Source organism: Nothoprocta perdicaria, unplaced genomic scaffold (assembly GCF_003342845.1).
Source record: "Nothoprocta perdicaria isolate Ctin4 unplaced genomic scaffold, notPer1 scaffold_151, whole genome shotgun sequence".
Lineage (NCBI taxonomy): Eukaryota > Metazoa > Chordata > Aves > Tinamiformes > Tinamidae > Nothoprocta > Nothoprocta perdicaria.
Window position 1 is genome coordinate 1,203,621 of NW_020454661.1, and position 20,583 is coordinate 1,224,203.

General features: G+C 35.5%; 1 protein-coding gene across 2 annotated transcripts in view; it reads right to left on the reverse strand.

Annotated features, from left to right (window-relative positions):
• Positions 1-20,583, reverse strand: part of ATP9B (ATPase phospholipid transporting 9B (putative)) — a 140,180-nt gene that overhangs the window by 98,035 nt on the left and 21,562 nt on the right. For both annotated transcript variants that reach the window (XM_026034875.1, XM_026034874.1), the window contains exons 4-7: positions 18,646-18,759; positions 15,850-15,958; positions 9,120-9,178; positions 3,762-3,813 (exon numbers count right to left, since the gene is read on the reverse strand). In XM_026034875.1, coding sequence (XP_025890660.1) covers positions 3,762-3,813; positions 9,120-9,178; positions 15,850-15,958; positions 18,646-18,759 — 334 coding nt within the window. The remainder of the gene's footprint in view (positions 1-3,761; positions 3,814-9,119; positions 9,179-15,849; positions 15,959-18,645; positions 18,760-20,583) is intronic.

Sequence of the window (20,583 nt, forward strand, 5' to 3'; positions counted from 1 at the left end):
AATTTGCAGAATAAGCAGCTGCCCAGATAAATAATTAGCTCTGCTTGTGGATCACTGTAATATCTAACTATCCAGAATAGACAGTATTTAATCTCTTTTTTTATAGTTTTCACTTGCAATGAGTTTGGGTTTAATATTGATGCAAATATATTTTAACACTACTTGCATTTTGAGACAYGCAAAACTAGATTTTTTTTAAGCAAGATAAAATACATGACAGCAGAGTGTTTTGTTTTGAAGAAAGACATCATCATTTGCATAAAACCCCTCTTTAATACAAATCAGTGTCATTTTTAGTGAGAAGGTAGACTCTGCAGCACGGGCTTACTAATTCACTTGGAGTTTATTCTARCAGGAAATTCAGCTATATGAATGAYAAGATAGGTTGCATTGGTATTTCCATGCTTTATTCACATAAAAATAGTCAAAATTAATCCTGAAAATTCATCACCTCTTAGGCAGCTGTCCTCTAACAAAGAGCAGACCAAGTCTGAAAAGTGTTGCTCCTACTCTATACTCTATTTTACTCATACCATTATGCCAAAGTCACTTTAAAAATATATTTTTGAGAAGAATGCATTCAAAGAACCGACTGAACTATGCATAGATAGGTATATGTATAGGCAAGCAGTCAGGTTCCAGGAAAAGGCAAGATTCAAAATATGAAGAAAAATAATAAAATTATAGTAACCCAATATAGTCGCTAGGTGAACAGAGGCACTTTGAAATATAAGCAAGCCTACAGTTCTTGGAGTGATATCTGTGATCAGTGAGACTGATCATCCATCCAGCAGGAGCTACTCTTAGTACTGCCAGAGGCAAATTCTGGAACAAAACCTTTACCACAGTTGGATGGCACTACAGCAGTTACTGCATTACAGGCCATTTGCGGACCGCTTTTTTAGACTTCTGTCTTCTCAACTCTTGTTTGTTAGGTTTATCTCAAGGATTGCCTTGAGATTCTGATTCTTGGGAAAATTACTGTTTCTCTGAAGCAGTGGCTTTCCCTCTGCATAGAATCAGATCACTGCCTAAAATACTAACTGTGCAAAAGTGAGGTACACAGAATTCGGGTATAGTGAAAAAAAAAAATACACCAGTAAAGTAAACCAGTAAAAGCACTTCCACCTCATCCTTTGGAAGTTCAGTTTCTGTCAGGGAAGACAGAAAAGAAAGTCTAGCTCTCCTTTTGTACCGTCAGAAATATGCCTTTATGAGATACAGACCTCAGCAATGGAAAGAAGGGCTTAAGCAGGACTAATGAATTCTTATACTCCTGAAAGGTTACTGGCAAAGACCAGTATCATAAGAGCACTGTGATTAGTCATGCTGTCATAGGCCTTAGGAGTCAGCAGGAGTCCAGGTCACACGCTCTTCCTCCCGGGCCTAGTGTCGATGGAACAGGACACGTGGCCTCGCTCTTCCAGGTGCAGAAGCATTAGCAAAGAATCCATTTAGCCTCATTTCCACATACAGCACCATTCCATGAGGCCATCTGCTTCTCAGTAACTTTCAATTTGTTGCCGCCATCAAGTAATTATGTCAGAACAAATACAAGTGCCTGAAGATGTTTTATTTTCTATATCAAATTACTTATTGCTCTGGAGTTTGCTAAAGGAAAGTTTTGATTATAACCTTCTAAAAAAGCTGCCTAGTGAAATGGACTTGAATTATTTTTACTTAAAAAAAGAAAAAAAAAAAAAAAAAGAACCCACACTTCTGGTATAGGGGTTTCCCACCACATCCTAATCTGCTCTCCATCCTTCAGTTTACAAGAGGGAGGCAGACCACACAATTTCTTATGTGTCTTCCTACAAAACTCAGGAATTTAAAAATTATACAGAATCACAGAGGAAAGCCTGCTACAGAATAGATGCATGAAACACAACATTGAAGAAYTTATTCTTTTGCAAGGTTAGTAACTGTTTCATCTTGCTCATTTAGTCCAGTAGGGACAATCCATACAATAAACTGCTGTGAGGAACTTCATTAAGAACAGCTCTCCGCAGATAAACAGCTCTTTTTATTTTAACAGGAGCAAAATGCTGCAATGCTGCATACTGAGCTATGCAGTCGTGTCTACTACAGCCACATCATTTCCCCCCCCCMMAAAAAAAATAAATAAAAAATGCTGCTCACATGTACTCTTACTGCAGTGCACTGTTATTTCTTACAGGTGTCTGGATGTGTAATCCCATAATCCATATAGTTTACCATAGCATAATCCATATAGCTAGTAAAGACTAGGAGACATTGGATCAAAGCACTTTGACCTTTTTACCACTTTATGCACTGAGTGCAAGTAATACAGTTTAACATCATCCTTCTACAGGGGGATTGGCCCTCCTACTTTTTACCTTTTTAAGCAGGTGTCCTTTCTATTGGAAAGAGTGTTGATCACTGTTGGGTAAATGGGAATGAGAAGGAAAAAAAAAAAAAACAACACTCCAAATAACTGAACAGGAGACATCAGTCAATCCCTTTCAAATCACACTGGATCCAACAGCTTTGTGTTGTCAGAAGCATGATGCATTTTAAGAAATTAAAACACCATTTTAAACACTGGAAAGAAATAAAACTAGCCCCTCACATATTCTGAAACAGATGGCTTCAGATTATATATAGATAATAAACAGCCCAGACCAATCATAGTGATCTAATGTCTCTAAGCAGCATTTAAAAGTCCTTACACAGTCACTACACAGTGATCATACAGTAATTCTCTTCCTTTTAGCAAAAAACATGTAGCTCTATTAATATTATCACTCACCCTAACRGCCATCCACACCTATGAAACAAGGCAGAAGCTTCATCTGCAAATTTGGCCTTCAATTTGAAATACAGTTGATAGAATTCAAAGGCCAGAGTGGAGGTACTCAGTAATACAGTGGTTTCCAATTGGAAATTCCAACTCCACTGGAAACAGTGGTTTCCAATGTTTCAGCTACTTGAAATTTAGTGCTGTCCTATAAATACTAGACTATGAAGAATTCCCTGAAAAGATACAATGCAAAGGAGAGAACTCAAATGAACTGCATGGAAGACATCCAAGTACAGTTACTTCTGAACTTCAAACAAAACTCCTGTAACACCTAGGGTTTCTATAAAGACAAGATACATTCCTCAAAAACTAGTACCACTACTTATTGCCACCATCCTATGAGAAATACAAGAATGAAAAGTACTTTTATTCGTCCTCAAGAAAAGTGCCTTTTTTTTTTGATTATCCATGGAGGTAGTATTATCTTTCAGCAAGTATTTTAAAGTTATCCAAAAAAACCCAATTTATATCACTTCTAAGGAATTTTAAAATTAATAAAATAAATAGGATGAGTTTTCAGTTATTTTCTGTTTAATAACTGTGAGAATCAAGTATTTAAATGTGCTGCAATATAGTCAGCATAACATAACTAATGTTAGCCACAAATAATTAGACACTATCAAGTCATACTAAACAAATATGTATTTCTTTAAGTATACTAGACTAGCCATTATAATAATTAGCTTTACCTAAATGTTTCATTGCATCAATTTATAACAAAAAAAAAGATCTTTGTTATAGAGAAGAGGAGGAAGGGTCTTCTCAGTATGATTTTATTTGTTTTACAGTCCATTCATATCGGATGGCTCATAAAATGATACACTTAATCAACTATGAAAGTGGATTTTATATAATCTATTTGATCACTTCAAACTAGCACTAAAACTTCACTGCAAATCATTAAATTACCATGTATCCAACTACAATTATCAAAACCTACCAGTTTTTTCTGACGTTCGGAGAAACACCATGTCAGAAGGGATTCGTTGATTCTGAAAGAAGGAGGAGAATTAAAAGTAATTTTAAATAAGAAAAAAAAAGAATTCCAATCAAGTTTCCAGTAAGATCAGTCACTAAAAGGTCACACTTGGATTGAAACTCAATTAAAATAGGATTTATCAAAGTACTTTACATTCAGCATTTGCAATTCAGAAATCAATATTTTCAAAAAATTATACAATAAGCAAACATCAGCTAATCCTTTCAAATTCTGTTTATAAGAATCTCATAAATGTCTGAAGAATTAACACATTTACATTCTTGAACTATTGTTTTCAGACAAGAAATGTCAACATCTAATTGAAATCCCTAAAATAATTTTAAAGAGCAAACTCCCAACACTTAGTTTGCATAGATAACAGACCAAATAGTAAAATTTAAAAGATAGAGTAGTGAATTTTATATAACAAGTTTCAAGCCCCACATCTTACTGCCAGTATGCCACATTATTTATTTTTTGTTCCTGAAGCAGAACACARAGATTCATTCGCTTTTCCCTTACAGACTACCTTTAACTGAATAAGAAATCTCGGCAGATTATTAGCAATGGCTTCATCAGCTTAACACTAAAATATATTTCCCAATATTCATTTAAAATTACTTGCCCAAAGGCTTTAACACATTAAGTTTTACTTAGTACAATCAACATTTTTCACACAGAAGGTACCTCCATTTAAGAATTAGAGGCAAATTTGCCTATATTGCCCTGAAAGTCGCTTAATAACCAAGACTCATCTTTTATTTTTCAAGAGATCTACTGCCTGCTTGAAGTAAGAGTGGAAGGGAAAAGAAAAAAAAATACAAACATACACACACACAYATATATATATAWWATATATATGGTATATCAAGCCCAACACATTGCATACGTCATTCTCATGAGGCTTGGCCTCAAAATAAATCTGAGCTTACTAGTCAAAATAAAAAAGAAACATATCCAAGTGTATGAGCATTTCCAGCCTTCATATGACTGTTCCACATTTCACACTTTAATGACGTGACAAAATAGTTTTAATAATTCAGTTCTGGCTCTACTTTGTGGATAAGCTACCAGCTATAGGAAGCTGCCTAGTTAATTTTATTTTATAACCAAGAAATAGCAATGAAGATGGGATTAAGCGAAGCTGAAAACTTTTATCCAAGATATGCATTAATAGAATGTCTAGCATAAAAAATTCAGAATTCGGCAAGTACGCCGATTCACTGCAACGAGCAAGAGTACAAATCTTTCTAATAACCCTGAGAAGGCAACTATCAAAGAAGTATAATGGGCTCAGAATTGACCATTTTCAGGAAATTCATATACGTGTGTGTATATTCACTCACACACACACGCTTGTTCCTCAAGTTCAGCAGATCTGAACTTACTTAGCTTAAGAGGAACGTAGGCAACAGTCTACGTGACCCCATCGGTAATCAACCATTCARAAAAACATCTTGGGAAGGAATCAAGACCCAAACGTGCTTGTCTGAATGTCAACAGTATTTCCTTAAGGAAAGGAGACCAGTGTTTTAGATGGACACTTCTTTCTTAATCAGGTTTTCAACATTTTAGAAGCAGGCAGAAAGGTAGTGCAGAAGTGCCAGAGAGCACAAAAACTTTGTCCCTATTGCTGCTGACACTGCAGAGCAAAGATTCCCTTGTAAAGATATAGGATCCAATACCACATCATTATACAAGAGTGACTACACACAAACAGATGGCAAGTGTGCCACAAAAGTCTTTAGCACCTCATTATGAGGAAAATAAAGTTCTATTGTACATTGTCACAGAGGAATAGCAGTAATATGTCAATCATGTTACCCCTCTCATGCCGTATTTATCAAAGTGGAACAAGTTAAAATGATAACGCACACAACTTTGAACATTCAGAAACCCATGAACAAACTACGTGATGGCAATTACCAGGGAGACGAAGCTAGAAGTTTATTGATACACACTGAAATTTGAATATATAAGTCATGAAAATGGCTTGAATATATTGCTTTGCTTGAGTTACATCTAAGTAGAATCAGACTTCAGGGAAGGAGCACTTCCATTTCTTTGTTTGACTATGTGGCAGACTTACCAACTTATTTCTAGAAATCTAACTACAAGAAAATGATGGTCAACATGAGTTAAGTATTCCCCTAACTTCTGGGTTCCCATGGTAAGATCCACGCTACTAAAGCATACTACYTAAAGCGGCCAGTTTGAAAAGCAAGATAGCCCACAAATGTTAAGCCTCAGATATATTTGTATTTCCCTCTACACAGGCTGCACTAAGTGAATAATGATTCGCTGAATTACTTTTCATTTCCCTCATGGTATTACTATGAAATCTTTCTTTACACAAATTCCTCCCAATTCCCTATTCCCTCAACGCTTTGCATTTCCTGTCCTTTCTTTTGCCACATATAGCAAACCATGTATTGTTCTCATTGACTGAAATATTCTTGCTGGCTTGCAAGTTAGAAATTGAAAATGCAGTTCACAGTTCAATTTTCTTGTGCCTGCACACAGTGCAATACTGCAACTTAATAACAATAATAATCACAGACCTTACAAATATTGGTTTGCTTTCATTTTATATTTGAGWTTCAAAAACCTTTTTGCCCTATACTGCACTCCAAGACAACTTCTACAAATATGAAGATAAGGCATTACTATCCTGCATGCCCTTAAACATCTTTTCCTATTTTTTTAAACACTCTTCACATCTTCAAGAGGTGCTTCAAACCATCAATAAGTGGACTGACTAAATGACAATATCTCAATTCCTGAACTCATCCCCCTTAGCACAAAACAGTACACGAAGCTGTCACTTATGAACCCATAAGCAAACAAAAACATAGTGTAAGAAAACCCAAAGGGAACAAACAACTAGAAAGCAGCACATATGCTGGGAGAGTGGGAGGGGGAGAGGGAAGGATGGGAGGAGGAGGTGATTTCCAGCTGACACTTACAAACATATTTTGACTTTTGAAAATGGGTCATATTTTCTTCTGCTCACCCATTTTCCTACCTTAGTATTAGCGCAGTAGCAACTTTTCAATTAAGGAAACAACAGATACGTTACTCACAGAGAAACTGTTTCAGCTGCTCTGTAGACACTTAGGTCTGTTGTGCAATTAACGAGGCTTATAAAAATTAAGCTTCATTCAAGGCGTACATATAGAAAAGTTTTTCACTTAAGTTGTTGGTATTTGTGAGCAGTCACCAGTTAATATACAGATCCTCATCTCAAATGAGTCATTAATTTCACTGTGGAAATGCTGTTGATGCATCTTCCAGTCAAATACAATGTTAACGTGTTCTTCTGCCATTAGAGTGAGCAATTGAACGCTACACTCCCCAATGGTTCTTTGGCTTAAGAGTCAAACCCTGATATTGAACACTGCTTATTTCAACAAAATACACTTCTCGATACAACAGKAAAACATTTAGCTTCATTAATATGAAGGCACCTACAGATAAAGATAAGGTGTGAGGTAGCAGGGAAAAGGAGCTGGAGAGTGAAATGCAACATTCAATTCCCTCATATGCATCTCCCATCTTACTGACATAATCCCATCATTATGGGATTCATTTGACTCCCATCATACTGACATGATGACTATGTATCAAAAGAATTTTCTTTATCCAAAAGAATTCTACACACTAATACTCTAAATCTTTAACATTTTTAGTAGAAAATTCAGCTTCTCAAGGTATTATCTGCAAGCTGCTGTAAATAAAGCTGAAATAGCTGCTAATTATGTACCTCATACAAGACAGATTGATCTCCAAAGTAATTCCAACTTTCTCAATTCCAGCATAATTCACAAGCTAATGGTTTTCCATAAATTTCAGTGGAAGGCAGATTACCTGTGTAGCCACTAGAGTCTTCCCTACAGCATATACAATAATTAGTTCCTTCCAGGTCTGGAGATTACGAAAGTCCTAACAAGTTTTTTAACCAAAATCAAAGCCAACTGGCATCTTGCTTGTTTATTCTCAGTCTCCTGGAAGATATGGAAGAGGTGCAACTGAGCAGCTGTAAACTGGCTCCACCTATACTCCGAGACAGCAAGGTGCAAGACAAGCGTGGAGGCTGGCCACAAGTCATCCTCTTATCTATGCTTATAAAACCTGCGGCCCAAAAAGACATCAATATAGGTAGGAGAAAAAAAGAAAAAGAAATCGTATAAAATGTTCTAAAGTAAATGTATATTAACTTGAGAGCAGCAAACCAAATAAGATTTCTTTTTTCTTAGGACTATATAAGGGGAAAAAAAAAAGAAATTATGAACAAATGAGTCAAATACCAAAGAAAGAGTGAAGTCATTAGCAAGTGAGGCAGCATGAAATAAATCAACATAGCATTTTTGCTGATATATTAATCCTTCAGCAAAAGGAATTTACTTTGTTAAATCAGGAAACAGGAGTAGATCCCACTAGTTGTGTAGTCACTAATTAGGTTCCTTAAGGACTCTTCTACCAGACTGAAACTTGCCATACAATACCTCAAATGAAGTAGCTGATACGAGTTTCAACTTGAGATACCTCTTTCTAGTATTTYAAGGGCCTGACTGTTGATATAAAACATGATGGGAATTACTTGTTCACATCTAGAAAGTTAGCTAACTTTCCAGAATTAACTTGTACATAAATAGCTTCCTGTAACACAAAATATAAGTTGACTTTCAAGGTCTCAATAGTTTTCTTGCTTGCTAAAAAATTATGTAAATTGAATGGAATATAAACTTCCTATCTAGAACATATTTCCTATTAGAGAGACCTAAGCAGAACTTGAATTTACATATAATTAGTCAATGATTTTTAGAACACTTACCAATAACAAGTAAAATAAGAAAAATCAGTTTTGTTACAATACTAGTAACAGAAGAGAAGAGAAAGCTCACAGCTTTGCTCAACATCTTTGATCGGACAAATTAAGGCTTTTTTTTTTTTTTTTTTTTTTAATATAACCTCTCCTTAAATGCTTCACACAAATAAAAGCATACACGTGAACATCAGAGGAAAAATACTCATAAACAGGCAGCTTAAAGCATCTACCACAGCAAAAGCCAGTGAACTTCATTCAGTAACTCTATTCCACTTGTTAAACAGTTAAGCATATATCAATTGGTAAAATCTAGTTACATTCAATTAAGCTTATAATTAAATCCAAAAAGAAATAAGCTTCCTTGAAGATTCTGAAATAAAACTGAATACACTGTTAAATACTTCACAGATAAGTATTCAATATACTTGTCTTTGTAACATATTTAGCACATTAATAATTTAGTCTCTAAAATATATTTAAAAAGCATCAACCTTTTCCACTATGATGAGGTCTCCAACTTGTATGTCAGAACTCTTAACTTGGACTTTACCTTAAAACAAACAGAAAAAAAAAAAAGAAAAAGAAAAAAAGAATTGTAATCAACTTAGGCAGACATTAACAGTCACAGAAATAAAAATGCAATTTCAAGCTATATTTAAAGATGTTATTGTTTGGTGAAAAAATTACAATTTATACAAAATGGATTTTGAAGAGCATATTAATAAACAGCTATCATCTGAATAAATATTTCAACAGTYCAAAAAGTTAGGGTTTTTGCAACATATTGGTTCCTGTAGACATATTACAAAGTATATAAAAACTAGAGTCTGACCTCTAACAATTTTAGAATTGAAGAAAAGGAGCCTTTCATACCAAAGTAGCACTTTAATTCTGAACAGTCAGAAGTTGTTCTGCTTGCTCTCACAGAGTGCCCTAACAAACACGAGTTGTTAGCCACAGCCCAGCTACCAATAGGTAGTTTTATTTGGCCACAACAGGTTCCTCATGTAATTGGCACTGCCTGACACTGCCTGGCAGTCACGGCAGAAGAGAATTAGCTACTCTCTGCAGTTAAAAGAAATACCAGGAGGTTTCATTTTAGAAAGCTCTCTAGAGCTGCCCATTCAGTAACTGCTGTGAACAACTCATATTTGAGAACACACACACACCACACACACGTAYTCATTTAAATTTTCTAAGTTCTGTATAGACTGTTAAGTTCCAATATTGTTATTTGAGAGATTGAAAAACTGAGACAGAGAGGTCAAGCTGTTGCTGAAGGTGACAGAAATGAGTTATTGTTGGTCTCCTTACAATCTAGGAATTCCGCTCCCAAGAACTTGTTAAAACTCCCCCCAAATACTGCTTCCTCAACTTAAAAAACAAAAGCAAATAAGCAAAACCCCCAAACCACGGAGACAAAATACAGGGTCATAATATACTAATATCCCTTTACAAAATATAACAAGCGGTAAACTCATATTTGACTAAGGATATAAACACATACATCTTTACACAGTCTGAAATAAATTTACACAAGCTGAAATCTACGCCATGAATAGAAAATTGCTCTTCCTCATGAGAAACACCACTGTGATTTTCATCAGCAAGTATCTAAACAGCAGGTATCAATAGGTAGCTTTCAAAACATGGTGAAGTACTAGACTAAAAGAGACTAAAAGAATCGGGAGACTCAGATACAAAGCCATTGATTAGGAGGTTAATCTCAAGTATTATAAATAGCAGATTGATACTGCATATTATTTTATTTCTCAGAATGGTATACRGTATAAAAACAAAATTAAAATAGGTTCCAAATCCACAAGCCTGAAAAGGCAGTTGACATGAATCTTAYAACATTTGACTAAAAATACACGTAAGCATAAGAATTTGGTGAGATTTTGATTACATATTCTCCAAGTTTGCTCTTCAAATCATGCATTTAATGCAAACAGAACAGTTTTAAATTTAATTCCCTCTAGTTAATAAGTGTATCCATAATACAGATTTTTAATACATTTTGACATGAGCACTTCCGAAACGTGGGAAGTGTGTCGGAAGAGAATCAGAACTTCGGCTTGGCCTGACGGCACGATTTTGTCTGAAGGCCAGTCTTTGTTCTTGGAAACGCTCTTTCATACCAGTTCAAGTTTTCAGTTGGTTAACACTTCCTCTCCTTTAAAAATAAAAATAAATCTTCATTCAGGCAGTCGAGTCCACAACACCTCATTTGGGTATAACAGAAGACTTGAGCATCAAGTCTGAGAACGGAGGAACAGAAGACCTGGGCAAAATGCAGTTGCAAGAAATGCTGSCATTGCTCTATAAGAATTTCAAGATAACTATGACTGAAATTTAAAAAAAAAAGTAGATACTAACTTAATCTGAAATAAACACTAGCACAAGCAAAAAAGAAGAGCCACTGAAAGAAGAGTTTCACACTGAATCAATAATAAGTCTGCTCAACTGCACTAGCATGTAAATTCCAAGTTTTGACTAGAAGAGAGTAGCATGTAGTGAAACACTGCAATGTTTACTTAGCTTTCCAAGTCTTTAAACTTTCTCATAAGCACAGCATTTCCTTTTCCTTTCCACCCTTYCCTACAATTTCCAACATTTTATCTGTCTCTGTAAGAGTCAATCTGTTATTGATAATCACAGAAATGGAAGGGGCCCCTGTGTGAACAGTCTCAGATCTCTGCCACCTACAGTCACTTACAACCAAAAACATCTAGCGATACTCATCAATTGCCACTACTAAMAATTTTATCCGTCTAAACTACTGAATTCTCCAGAATTACTTTCAAGCRACTCTAGCAAGGGTCAAAAGTCACTAAGCCTCAATTTCCGGGAGAAGCTAAATGCTCATTTGTGACACTGTACAAGGCAGTGAAAAAGCAAAGATTGGTGTCAATTCTGGAATCTGTACCACATCTGGCCTTATACACTCAGTCCAGTAATCCTAGGAATCGCAAGAGCATCACATTTCAAACCATCCACCTGTTCTCCAGTGGTTTAGTTTAACCCCAAATTAACCTAACACCAAACCTTCACCATTATATGTGACATGCTTTGTTGGAACGTCTTATATACCCTTCCTTAATATGGTGAAGTAATATCTTTTTCTGGACAGAGTTTTAAAAAGTTTGCAAAAGTTTTCCTGTGACAGATAAGATAGTTAATTCTATAATGAATCTGAATGCTAGTCAGGACACATCTCATTAGAAAATAAACAGTAAAATATGTCAGTAATTCAAAAAGTAGTTTGAAATTTTGGAATGTCAACAAATAACACTTTTCTTTAGCCTAGCAAAAATGAGAATCATTAGACACCATTTCGGAGAACATTAAAATAATGCAATACTGTGTCTCCGTGAAGATGCATTTAGAAGAGAAAAAGCACTGAATGTTATTCACTGCATAAATTATTTTTGTAAACTAGTTTTTCTCTAAAAACATCACAATAGCAAAACACTTTTCACCATCTGTGTAATTACCAATAAACAGTCCAAAGCTGTCAGAAGTGGCTGCGCATCCAGACTTTATAGTCCACCAAGGCGCAAGGCTCTTGCCTAAAGCAACATACAGAATTATGCAGAACTAGAACACTGAAGTGTGTCTATAGTAATTCATTATACTTACAAAATAAAGACTTCTGAAGTGAATTGAAATCATTTCAAAAACTAATAAATATTTCATGTGCTAACAAATATTTCACATGAAAACTTAAGAAATGAGGTAAAGTGCAAGTATGCAGTATATCAGAAAAGACTTTTGTTCCTTCCCCTTTTTTAAAAAATGAATATGCAAGTGTAACTCCTGACAGAACAGTAACTTCTGAGTGTAGCATTTTGTAACTCTATTTCACTTGGTATTGTACAGTTTCTTATACATAAGTAACTTAAGTTGTCTTAAAAATTCTTGAGACATAGGGATAGATGTACGGCTCTTGCACTTCACAGTACTGACCATCAAATTTGTCTTCTTGATTCTTCTGCTTTGAAGCAGAGCTGTACATGAGCAAATCTGACTGGTAAAGGTACATTGGAAGCTGCCTTGCAAACTTAAGAGATAAGAAAGAAAAAAAAAATTGTTTTACAGTTTGATTATCCAGTGGGCTTTTGGCAGCTTGACAATAAGGGTTAATTTTGTTACCTATCAACTAGTGCTTTTTGAAGGCACTTAATTGGCAACACCTAAGACCACAAGCCAAGAAGTCGCTCCAAAAGTACTAAGACTCCTAAAGAATACAAGCAAATGGAAAGAAAGAACACGTGCTGGCTCTGCTCTAACAGGATTTTGGCATTGCAGGTGCTATGCTTTCCAACAGGATATGCAGGTGAGCTGCTCTTAAGATGAAGAGGCAAACGAATTCATGGGGTCTTTAACAGCTGGATCATTTCAATCCTCGACAGATATCCTTCCTCGCTCCAGCTTTAACTTGCCTCCTGACTAAAAAATGTCCACTAAGGGTTTGCAGACCCCATGTGGCAGATGAAAAAGCAGACTTTGCACCAAACATCTTGATAAAACAATTAGGAGAGCAGAATACATCACACTTAAGAGCACTTAAGGTGCTCCTAAGCATCTTGCTCACAAAACATTCCACACTGGTCAGATAACGGTGGAGCCTGGAAGGGTAACACACTTGCTGAGGGTGTCCTCAGTCCCTTCATGCAGGTCACTGACAACTAAGCTGAACAACACTGGACCCTGTATTGAATCCTGGGGGACACCACGAGCTACAGCCCTCCCACCAGAYTGTTGCTGACAACAACCCCCCCAGCTCTGCCACTCAGCCAGTTCTCAATGCACCTCACGGGCGGCTCGTCTCATCCTCTACTTAGCAAATTGCCTATGAGAATGTAATTGGAGACAGTGTCAAAAGCCTTACARAAGTCACCGCAGACGCCAGCCACTGCTCTCCTCACTTAACTTCTTATTTATTGAATGGCATATTTCATCACTTGCCCCRAAGGGCTGAGAAAGAGCACCATGCAGACCTTACATTCAGCAGGTCCACCTTCTTGACAAGTGCAAAGCTACGCACAGCAAAATCAATCAGAGAGTGACTGAAAACTGATTTTGTCCATGTTACATGACAAGTAGAAAATTGTATATCACTGGACATGCCATGGGTCAGAATCAGTCTGCTGACATAAGACTGGGCACTACTGCTTAAAATGAAATTAAGAGACACTTAAGGCTAAAGGAAAAATTCCCCCCATTTTCACTCAGAACAGATTGTAATTATATACAAAAGTCTTACCTACTAGGGCAAAAAACAACACTGCTAGGTGATCTATTCTTTATTTTATACAGGCATTTATGACAATTTTTAGTACTGCTTAATTTTGAGTGTTGATTGCAAAAATAATTCCTGATTTTCATCTACTGCAGCACTATACAAAAAAGGACTACAAGTTACGGATCAGGCCACCCACATTATCTTTATACAAGTAATTAACCACAATTTAAAACCACCATAGCTTTTTTGCAGTAAATACCCAATTGCAGACTTCMCATAGCAAACAATTTTGCAAAGCAACTAACAAGAAGTGATTACCTAAGATAAAATTGAGAATTTAACTGCTACAATTAACGCAAGGGTAACACTGAATATTCATAGCTTTTAGTTTTCCTCCCACCTCATTTGAGCAAGGCAACCTGCTTAACCTCTCTGTATGTCAGTTTTTCCATCTTTAAAGAAAAGGCTGCAAAACCTACACAAGTCATAAAATCACTAGAGAGAGAAAAGAAAGATGCGACACAGGTATAAAGTGCAGTTCTGCTCTGAAAAATGACTCTTAAGAATAGCATTGATTTTCAGGCTTTTAATTAAACCAGTATCAAGTTTGTTCATTCACAATTAACAAAGACTTCTTTCTCCAAACCAGTAGCCTGTAGCTTTGTTTAGTAAGTCAAACTGAATTTTTCCACTTGAAGAACACTGTCAGTATTAAAAATATAGAAGTAAATGGAAGTTATTAATGAAAATAGTTTGTATAGGAGTAGAAGGGAATTATTTTATTTGCCATATAAGTTTCTAAATCCTTCTCAAATTTTCTAAAAGCCATGGTCTAATTTTAATGTAAAAATAAGTCTCACTCTCTGCTTCAAAATGAGGCCTTTCAGTTTCAGAATCCTCTACTATGAAAGCGCTCKCTCTCTCTCTCTTTTTCTCTCACAATTCACCAATATATACTAAAAATACAGTGAAATTTATGTTGGAATTAGTGAATAAAATTTATATTTGGCATACTATAAGTCATATGTCCTGAGACAAATAATTGTATATTAATAAATATCTTCACACCCTCTAGAACTATTAATAACTTCATGCCAATAGAAGACATTAAGAGTGATTTTCAGTAGTATTGTAGCAAAGTAACTTACGAGGGCAAGAGTAATTTAGTGTTCTTTTGTGGGATTATTACAATTCATCTTGATAATACAACGTTTACTATCTTTTAGCATTTTTCTATGTGGCACTTCATTCTGCAGCTAAGCAATTATAGTGGAATGCTTCATTTTTTCCTCTTAAGTCCATGTTTAAAATTTATTAATCCTACAAAAATTGACTCTTCAAATGCTTATGACTATAGGAAAGCATCAAAGATTTTTTCAAGAGTCCGAAAAAGTTATAGCTAGTGAGTTCCTTTTTCTCTAACTAATATCTGGAAAGAAAAACTTACAGCATTCTGTTCCCATAATTCGATCATACATGTTTAAAATTACACCAAAATTAAAAACAACATACCTAACAATGAAGCTGACTCACAACAAATTCACATCCTAACTTTTAAGATTGAAGAGTTGCASTGAATTTTAATTAGACCATATTTCTGAGTTACTGATTCCTTATTACCCGTATACACTCAAAGCAGAATTGACAGTTGCCGAGTTCCTGTGCTATACCGATTTCAGAGAAGAAATGCACTTTAAAGTGGTAGTACTAAATACTTCAAAAATATGTATTATATACACACACATTTCATCTTTGTACAAACAACAACAGGTTTGCTGCTTAAACCAAGACGTTTACATCTTACTTAGCCAAAGACGTTTACATCTTACTTAGCCAAAGGAAACCAAATACTTCAGCATCAATTTCAGCAGAGTTTGAGTCTATTAGCTATTTCTTTGAACTGAAAGCCTGTAAGTACACATTAAAAATAGAAATCAAGTATTTTCAGGTTTTACACAGATGTTTTGGCTAACCTCGTACTGTCAGCTTGCTATATAACTGTGAGTTCATTTCTTTGTCTCTCTTGTAACGTCGAAATTCATCAACTGCTTCCCGTACCACTGTGACCGTCAAAACAAACCCCTGGTAAAGATAAAACGATGCAATTCAGAAGTCTCAAAATACTAGTTTAGAAAAACTTAAGTTTTTCTAAAACAATACATAGTGAAAAAAACATACAGAATGTTTATTTTGGGGGGTCATCTTCCCCCCCATCCCTCAATCTCTGTTCAATTACCATCCTGATTCAGTTCAGAAGAGGAAAACCAGAAATCTCTGTATTGTATGCAGAGGTAATCTGAGTATCTATGTCTATAAATATAACTAATTTAGACATAATTTGAATACTTAATGTAAGCTATAGACAGCCTTTATAGCTCTAGARAATTATTTCTCTATCCTCCAAGAATTTGAGGGCTCTACTGTAAATACTCCCAAAAAACTCTAATCTAATTTTACAAGTTTACTGCCTTTTTACACAACAGTGGCAGAAGTGAAATAGTACACAGATGACATTTTTTCCATCATAATTGTAATTTTTCTTTCTTTTTTAAACCAGCATGCCCCAAATACTGACAAAGCTGAAGACCTTTGGTGCTGTGACTACAATTTGCACATGACAGTGACACCGCAGCTTCTGTTGGAAGTGCAGAACTTGCTACATCCAGTTAAGATCATCTCTGGCCATGAAAGATGGTAAGCTGGAAAGAAGTTTTCAGAACAGTTCAGGAGTAAACATCGAAGTAAAAATCCAAGGGCTCCCTTATCCCTCCCTCTTCTAGTTCTTGCTCAGACATGGTCTTCTAGCTTAACTTCAGGTGTTGACCTTCTCCATCAATGAAAGGAATACAGCATTTCCCAGCAGTAAAAAGGTCCTTATTATTTGCCAAACAAATTCTCCTCCCTCCAAACGTGGGGAGACATGAGTCAAAGTTTAGAGCTTCCCTAAAACAGACTCTAGACCAAGGGTTATTTTTGTTTGATTTTATAGCAAGAGCAGCTGTTTTGCAGCTTCAGCCCAAATTTTTGAGACTTCATCTGTTAAGAGGTATTCAACTGGAAGGTTTTATTTATGTAGATTTACATTAGCTACAACTTTTAAATGAGAACTAGGGAGAACGAAGTGCCTTTACAGAAAGGCATTCCCACTTACTGCTAGGGCCTAAGTCAATCCCCTMACTCATGTTAATGTTACTTAATATTTTTAAATTTAAGTAAGTATCACTTATTTTTTTTAAGTAACACTTTTTACTCTTTTTTTGAATTTTAAGTGTTACTTTAATTGTTTAAATTAAAGAAATTTTTAAATTTTCTTGTTTTCCCTGGACCATTTAAGGCAGCATCATTCGGAATGGCTGTTACACTAACACCTCTAAATGCTGCCTCTATACTTTAAAGTAGGAGGGTTTTCCCCTTTTCTGGCAGCAGCGTTTCATGTCATTTCCAAGAGCTGTGGCAATACAAACATTTTAACAACATAAAAAAAGGCACTATTAAAATAGTCTGAAATATACTTGTCATTTGCACGTATCTCACTAGGAAGTGATCAAAGCATACAGCTTTTTACATGTCAAATTTAAGTATTTCCCCTAGAATTCACTATTCTGTGCTGGGCAGTTTACTATTGCTGAGGACTGCAAGGAGTTGTTACAGAAACATTTTTGGTYTGCCTCATTTTCTCAGAAAAATATGATACTCTTCCAGAGAAAAGCTGTTACTGAAATGCCAAAGTTGCCAGAGATTCATTCTCTCGTCTTTCTTTAACTGTAAGGAGTTAAAGATCTTTATGGTGCTGCTTATAACCAAAYTCACATCCTTTACTCTTTTCAGATTTCAGAATGTGAGTGTCATTCTCCATTGTGCAAATGACAACAAAGCAATAAAATACACCCATGCTGGAAGAACTCAGGTGTTCGATTAAAGCACCTCATATCTTTTAAGCAAAACAAACACTTTTAGCACACAGTTTATTTCTATCGTGTCAGTTTTAAGTATCTTGCTGAACAATTTTTTTTTTCTCAACTGAAGCTCAATAGAAAAAAAACTAAGTGGAAACTAAGTTGATAAATTTAGTAAAAATGGGATTTTACTAGTATGAGCTGAGATCTTGTTACAATTTCAAGTGAAAATCTACTTATTCCTTGAATAAGATCCACAAGTCTATACAAAACATTGTCAAAGTTCAACAAATACAGCGTTGCCTTCTTTCTGCCTTATTTTTTTTTTTGGTACGGAAAAGAAAAGCTGAGATGGCAAATGATTTCCTCCTTCTCAACCCACTGAAGTTCAGAGCACTAGAGAGCAGCTCACTGTGAAGAGACTGAACTGCAGACAAGGTAGACTTCCACCTTGCCTTAGTGGTTGAGTGACAAAAAAAAAAAAAAAAGTGGAAATATTGTCTTCAAATTCCTGTGCTCTGTTCTGATTTTTGTTTTTGTTTCTTTCAGAAAGCAGAAGTGAGAACTTATCTGGAGATAAATCTGTGAAGAAAAGTCCCCAGGACAGCCTCTCTATTTATCAATGATTAGAAGAATACATGCTGCAACAATTTAAACAATGGATTCAATCCAAAATATTTGCTTTATTGACTTGTTAACAACAACCTTTACTCAAAGCAGCCAGAGCATCACTATTCCTCTTGAGGAAGTATCATTTAAAGTACCAATGAGAATAAACACCATTGAAAAAATAACATTTTTAATATGTTTAGAAATCAAATATCTGTTTCCCCAAATTGCACCCATTCTAGTTAGTAGTATTTTGCTGTTTACCAGAGGCGCCCAGTATGTGTACAGGTAGCCTATTTTCAATGCTGGTACGAACTGTGAGCAGGACACGACGAGAAAATAGAGATTCAAGAAAAACTTGAACTGTTCATATAAAACCTAAAATGAAAAGAACAAAATACAAAGTAAACACAAAGTTAAGTGTCTTAAAATTTACATCAGAAGYATACATGATATTCACTGTCTGACATAATAGGAAATATCAATCCCTTACATGGCAYACTATAATGTACAGTACCATTATAGTACTATATAGTACAGTTTGAAATATGTTAAATTACTAYACTTATTTTTTGTTGAGAAAAATCTTGATGTACTTTTTCAATCTGAAAAAAAAATCTATTTGCAGAATTTATCTTTTGATATTTAAAAAMCAGAAGTTGTTTAGTCTTCAAGATTAAGACTAAACTTTGGTTAGGAAGAGAAGAGGAAGGTCCCAGCAAAGCTCCTGTGAGCAGCAGCAAGCAGTGCTGCTCCCTCACATGTTCAGAAACAAGGCAGGATTCTTCAGTTCTTAAAGCAAGACAAACTTCTACAAAGAAACCATAGCTTAAGTTTTTACAATGTCTAAACTAAAATAAATAAACAAGAACTAAAACCTTAATAATGAGATTACACGGACTTTTAAAGTAACTCCAAAGAAAGGCAGGCTCAGCACTAGATATCAAGTTTATCCAGAGATCCTTTTTGTAAATAAATGCTGATTCATAGGCAGTGCTCATTAATGAATGAAAGGGCTAGTCTAACCTAAGTGCTCAAGTTTCAAGCAAAGATCACATATCCTTATCATCAAATCAGTTGTCCTATATTCTAAACCAGTGACAGAAGCTTCTGACAGTTTACCAGACTCACAGACAGGTTCTTTCATTAACCAAAGGCACCAGTTTGGAAAAACGTGTGTTCTTAACACTGTTTGTCACATTTACATAGCTAAGAACACATTCTTCATTTTAAAGAACTTTAAATCTTAAAATAGTCATTTCTGTCCTCTTTCAGAGGTCAGTGCAACAGCACCTCCAGGATGATGATTGGAAGCAGCCATTGAACTTACCACAGTTGCCAAACTGAGCCTTCATTACCTGAGACAACAAATAATAACTGTTTCAAAGCTCAAAGACTCAAAAACCATGCAGAAAGTCACATTCAAGGGGCGTTACCATCTTTTAATCTTAGAACTCAGCTGATCTCACAGCAAATTCTGCATAAAATTCTAAGTTAAAGGATTGGTTTTTGTTGCTTTCCTACAAACCTTCTGCCAGACCATAGGCAGTCCATTCATTACAAGCTGAGCACGGCAGTCTAGTTCAGCACACTGAAAAGTCCCCAGTCACAGTAAACAGATCAAAAAACCCAACCAACCAACTACAGTCTAAAAAAAGAAACAAAAAAAATGCTCCCCCCGCCTCCATCCACTTTGGAAAAGTATCTTCCAAAAAATTGCCCTTGACAGAAGAAGGCCTTTATGGAAATTAACACTAAATTTTCAAGCAGATGAAGGTAAGATGAAAATCAAATCATAAATTGAATTTGAGCAAACTGGAGCAAAGGCAGTAACTACATTATGTACTTAAAAGAAAATTATCTTACATATCGAAAATACTACATTTTTTTTAGCCAGTAAATAGATGCTGGACATTCTCCCAGGCTTCTCCTTCAGTACTGAAATGGGTGAATTTTGTCCTCTGATCACGGGAGCATTAAAAAAAAATAAACCAACCACCAACTCTTAATACTAGACAAATCTTCACATTATGAATACTTCCACTAAGCTAACTCACTGTGGTCAACATTTATCCCTTATTTATATCTATGTGGTTGGATCCGATACAGATAAGTCCCTAGAAATTAATGGTAGTGGAGCAGCATAAAAACAGAGAGATGCACAGCACCTCCAATCAATGAAATGTGTTAATTTTGTGTCTA